The sequence below is a fragment of the Rhinatrema bivittatum genome, chromosome 16 (assembly GCF_901001135.1).
Source record: "Rhinatrema bivittatum chromosome 16, aRhiBiv1.1, whole genome shotgun sequence".
NCBI classification, from domain to species: Eukaryota; Metazoa; Chordata; class Amphibia; order Gymnophiona; family Rhinatrematidae; genus Rhinatrema; species Rhinatrema bivittatum.
In genome coordinates this window covers 41704370-41710369 of record NC_042630.1, presented here as the reverse complement: position 1 = coordinate 41710369, position 6000 = coordinate 41704370, and the positions used below count along the sequence as shown (strand labels likewise).

The window sequence follows — 6000 nt, the reverse complement described above, 5'->3', positions numbered from 1 at the left end:
GAAATGTGTTTATTGCAGGTTTGGAAAATAACAGGTATTTTCAGGCGTATGCAAGGCATTTTGTTTTCCATACAAACTGAATTCACATTCAAAGCAGTTACAAAATATATGACCACTTTTTCCCCAACATAATTTTCAAGAATGAAAGTATTTGGAATCCTTGGCCATGAATAGTAGGTACAAGGTCTATGGATATAAAATAAAGCAAACTTTGAATCTGGTGGACAATGTGAAGATTGCCCCTTTTGAGGGTTGGGTGTTCTAGAAGAATATACAAAGACTGAAACGTATTATAATTCTCCTTTCTCCACCTATATCTATATTCTTCACATTATTGTTTTAGAATCTCTTGTAATTAATGCAATTTGAAGGGAATACCTAATTACACAACTTTAGATTGTCACAGAATTAACTTTGTCCTAATTTGCAGAAGTATTAGTAAATTCAGTTGCTTGTCAGGTACTTCCTGTGATTCCTATCAGGCCTCGCTATAATAATGTAGCACTTGGGTATAAAGATACAGCCTAACAGTCCAGCACTAGAGGCCAGGATAGCAAATATCTCCACCACCACCATGTACTTGCCACTGGAGCTCAGGTAGGTAGGGATGAAGGACACCCAAACACTGCAGAACACCAGCATGCTGAAGGTAATGTACTTGGCCTCATTGAAGCCTTCAGGTAGATTTCTTCCTAGAAAAGCTACTATGAAGCTGATACCAGCCAGAAGTCCTAGATAACCCAAGACACAATAAAATGAAGTTACTGACCCTTCATTACATTCCAATATTATTGTTCCAAATTGTGATTGCATGTTAAGATATGGGAATGGGGGAGCAGTGGCCAACCAGACAAGGCACACAACAACTTGAATAAGTGAACAGGAAAGGACAATAGAGTTTGAGACTCTGGAACCCAACCATTTCTGAAGCTTGCTTCCTGGTTTGGTAGCTTGGAAGGCTATGACCACGATGATTGTTTTTGCCAGTATGGAGGACAGACAGATGGAGAAGATAATCCCAAAGGCGGTCTGTCTGAGTATGCAGGTCACCTGATCAGGACGGCCAATGAATAACAAGGAGCAAAGGAAGCTGAACATGAGGGAGAAAAGGAGAATATAACTGAGGTCCCGGTTGTTGGCTCTCACTATAGGAGTGTCCCGATAATTAATGAAGATTCCCAGAATGGCAGCAGTGATAAGGAAGAAGAAAATGCTGATAAAAGTCAAAGCTATCCCCAAAGGTTCATCATAGGTCAAATATTGAATTACTTTTGCGGTACAGGAAGTTCTATCCTTATTGGACCACTGATCCTCTGCGCATCTGGAACAGCTGTCCATATCTGTTAAGGAAAAAATATATCCTTAAGTTGGAACACTTGATGAACTTCTCAAATATTTAGGAATATTACTGTGTTTGAATTACAATATAGATTAGACAATCAAAACATTTTGAAATCAGTATTCAAAAAAATCTATCTGCCTAATTCTGGATTTAGATGTCTAGATTCCTCTTTCCTCCCAGTTATTAGACTCGCCATTAACTATGGAATATGTTTATCATTAGTTTATTTGTTAATTGTTCTTAATTGGTTCTTAACTTATTCTTAATTGATATTTTTTATGTACACCTGAATTCTTATTGACTGTAAAGCTTGTTGCTGATTTATTGTTTATTGTAAACCGAGGTGATGTTAATAACGTGCCGCGGTATATAAAAATCACGAAATAAATAAATAAATAAATAGATTCCCAAGATGACAATTTCTCCTCAGAGAGTGGATTCATATAGATGTCTAAAATTTAAATACAAAAAAAAAAAACCAGAAACCATTTGGCTAAACCAAAACCCCAAAAATTCTACCACCCACTATAGGCCTGGGAAATTGCCAAATTAATCTATCAACGTAAGTGAGAGATCTAGTAGTACAACTGGATGAAAACATATCGATGAAAGGGCATATCAGTAAATTTATAAAATCTAACTATAGCAAGCTGCAGATACTAAGGTGCCTGAAACCTTTACTAACTACTACAGACTTCAGAACTGTTCTACAAATTCTAATATTTTCAAACCTTGACAACTGCAACTCCCTACTCCTTGGTCTTCCTGCTTATTACATAAAACCACTACAACTTCTGCAAAATGCAGCTGCAAGACTGTTATCCGAAGCCAGGAAATACAATCACAATACTCCTATATTGAAAGCACTACACTGGCTACCAATTCAATCTAGAACCCAATATAAAACATTAACAATCATATTTAATATCATTAAACTAATTAATAATGATCTTCTTGGAAAACCACTTAAACAACACATACCCCAATGAACATTGAGATCACAAAATAAATGTCTCCTCTTGATCCCTACATTACAGATCTCCCACCTGTCATAAACAAGAGAAAGGGCAATATCTATTAGGGATGTGAATTGTTTTTTGACGATTTTAAAAAATTGTCAGATATTTTTTAAATCGTCAAAAATCGTTAGAGTCGCGATGCAATAGAAATTCCCCCGATTTATCGTGAAAAATCGTAAATCGGGGGAGGGCGGGAAAACCGGCACACCAAAACAACCCCTAAACCCACCCCGACCCTTTAAAAAAAATCCCCCACCCTCCCGAACCCCCCCAAAATGTTTTAAATTACCTGGTGGTCCAGTGGGGGGTCCCAGCGTGATCACCCGCTCTCGGGCCATCGGCACCATTTTGGCTGCCACTAATATAAATGGTGCCGATGGCCCGATAAAAAAAACCCCCACCCGACCCTTTAAAATTACCCCCTTAGCCTCCCCTACTCTCTGACCCCCCCCCAAAAAAACTTTTTACACATACCTGGTGGTCCAGGGGGGCCGCGGGGAGCGATCTCCCATTCCCAGGCCATCGGCTGCGCTAAAAAAAAATGGCGCCGATGGCCCTTTGCCCTTACCATATGACAGGGCAAAGGTAGCACCGGCGCCATTTTGAATATTGGCAATACGGCCTGAGTGCAGGAGATCGCTCCCGGACCCCTGCTGGACCCCCAGGATTTTGGCCAGCTTGGGGGGGCCTCCTGACCCCCACAAGACTTGCCAAAAGTCCAGCGGGAGTCCGGGAGTGACTGGTGGTCCAGTGGGGGGTCCCAGCGTGATCACCCGCTCTCGGGCCATCGGCACCATTTTGGCTACCACTAATATAAATGGTGCCGATGGCCCGATAAAAAACCCCCCACCCGACCCTTTAAAATTACCCCCTTTAAAGGGTCGGGGTGGGTTTTTTTTTATCGGCGCGGGCCTCACTAAAAAAATTAGTGATGTGAATTGGAATCAGAACTGATCCCAATTCACATCTCTAACGATCAGATTTCCCCCCCCCCCCCCTGCCGAACCCGATCGTTAAAGGTGAACCGGTAGATATAGTATACTTGGATTTTCAGAAGGCGTTTGACAAAGTTCCTCATGAGAGGCTTCTAGGAAAAGTTAAAAATCATGAGATAGGTGGCGATGTCCTTTCGTGGATTGCAAACTGGCTAAAAGACAGGAAACAGAGAGTAGGATTAAATGGGCAATTTTCTCAGTGGAAGGGAGTGGACAGTGGAGTGCCTCAGGGATCTGTATTGGGACCCTTACTGTTCAATATATTTATCAATGATCTGGAAAGAAATACGACGAGTGAGATAATCAAATTTGCAGATGACACAAAATTGTTCAGAGTAGTTAAATCACAAGCAGATTGTGATAAATTGCAGGAAGACCTTGTGAGACTGGAAAATTGGGCATCCAAATGGCAGATGAAATTTAATGTGGATAAGTGCAAGGTGATGCATATAGGGAAAAATAACCCATGCTATAATTACACAATGTTGGGTTCCATATTAGGTGCTACAACCCAAGAGAGAGATCTAGGTGTCATAGTGGATAACACATTGAAATCGTCGGTGCAGTGTGCTGCGGCAGTCAAAAAAGCAAACAGAATGTTGGGAATTATTAGAAAAGGAATGATGAATAAAACGGAAAATGTCATAATGCCTCTGTATCGCTCCATGGTGAGACCGCACCTTGAATACTGTGTACAATTCTGGTTGCCGCATCTCAAAAAATATATAATTGCGATGGAGAAGGTACAGAGAAGGGCTACCAAAATGATAAAGGGAATGGAACAACTCCCCTATGAGGAAAGACTAAAGAGGTTAGGACTTTCAGCTTGGAGAAGAGACGACTGAGGGGGGATATGATAGAGGTGTTTAAAATCATGAGAGGTCTAGAACGGGTAGATGTGAATCGGTTATTTACTCTTTCGGATAGTAGAAAGACTAGGGGGCACTCCATGAAGTTAGCATGGGGCACATTTAAAACTAATTGGAGAAAGTTCTTTTTTACTCAACGCACAATTAAACTCTGGAATTTGTTGCCAGAGGATGTGGTTAGTGTAGTTAGTGTAGCTGGGTTTAAAAAAGGATTGGATAAGTTCTTGGAGGAGAAGTCCATTACCTGCTATTAAGTTCACTTAGAGAATAGCCACTGCCATTAGCAATGGTGTTACATGGAATAGACTTAGTTTTTGGGTACTTGCCAGGTTCTTATGGCCTGGATTGGCCACTGTTGGAAACAGGATGCTGGGCTTGATGGACCCTTGGTCTGACCCAGTATGGCATTTTCTTATGTTCTTATGTTCTTAACGATCGGGCACACGATTCACATCCCTAATATCTATAGCAGGTCCTGAACTTTGGAACACTATGCTGGAAGAACTAAGAACCACGACTGACTAGAAGAAATTCAAACAAGACCTGAAAACATGGCTGTTCCAAACTGCATATAACTCAACACAAACTGATTGAATGATTACTTTATCACCCTAACTTTCTTTCCATTTGCATCCTTATACCCCCTTCTCTCCCCCTAATACCCTCCCAAGCTACCACCCAAATTATATACCCATTGCCCGGTAATTAATAATGGTGTGTGTTATTGATAAACTCAGTGTTCTCTAATACTTATGAATGTTAATGTTATGAACCATGGTGAACTAGTGATTTTCACTTGGTATACAAGACTTCTAAATAAATAAATAAATAAATAAACAAACAAACAAACAAACAAACAAACAAATACATAAGTAAATTCATATTAAATGTCTAATTGCATTGTTATAATCTGTACCTTTTACTCTAACTGTGCTAACACATCACTCAGAAACTCATTTAGCACCTCCCATGTAGATTACTGCTACATGATCTTCTTATGCCTCTCACTGAGCCATCTTTCTCCATTACAATCTATTCAAAATTTGGCCACACAGCTTCTCTTCTTTCAGTGTCACTATGACCATGAATGCCCTCTTTGCAAGTCAACACGTTTCTTCTCCATTGGCTTCAGCATACAGTTTCAACCTTCCAATTTTTCCTTCAAATACATTAATTCTTCAGCTCCTCATTAACTATCATTTCTCCCGTATATCCTTTCTTTTTAACTCTATCCATCAGGTAAGTTACTCTTATCTGTAACTCTCTCCTCCACTATCATTTCTCACCTTATTGCATTCTACCTTGTTGCACCATATACCTGGATTAGACATCCTGGGTTGGTGCAGTAATGCTCCCTCTCTGGCCGCAGTCAAACCTGATATGAAAAAAAAATATTTTTGAGGCTGCTTTTAAATCCTATCCACTCCTTTGTGATAAATAAAGTTCCCATTGACTCTTGTATGTCATTTATTTTGCACTGATTTGATTGTAAACCTCTATGAGCAGGGACTATCTCTTATGATTATATGTACAGTGCTGCACAAATGGAAATGTATAGGAGCACTTTATAAATTATAAATAGTAGTAATATTAGCAGCAGTTTTAGTTGGCAGCTATTGATTACCAATCAAATAATGTCCATTTCATGGGCAAGGTTAGGAGAGGGAAAAGTGCTAGTTTGCTAGAACTAAAGTGCTAGTTTGCTAGAACTGCTTTTCATCATTAGTTGCAGAACACAGCTAGCCAAACCTTGTTGTAGATAGTGGAGGTTTACA

At 39.9% G+C, this 6000-nt stretch overlaps 1 protein-coding gene across 1 annotated transcript in view; it reads right to left on the bottom strand.

Annotated features, from left to right (window-relative positions):
- Positions 1-444: 444 nt before the first annotated feature.
- LOC115077507 (vomeronasal type-2 receptor 26-like) overlaps positions 445-6000 on the bottom strand; it is a 52283-nt gene continuing 46727 nt past the window's right edge. The window contains exon 5 of the mRNA XM_029579798.1: positions 445-1340. Within this exon, the coding sequence (XP_029435658.1) occupies positions 445-1340 (896 nt within the window). The remainder of the gene's footprint in view (positions 1341-6000) is intronic.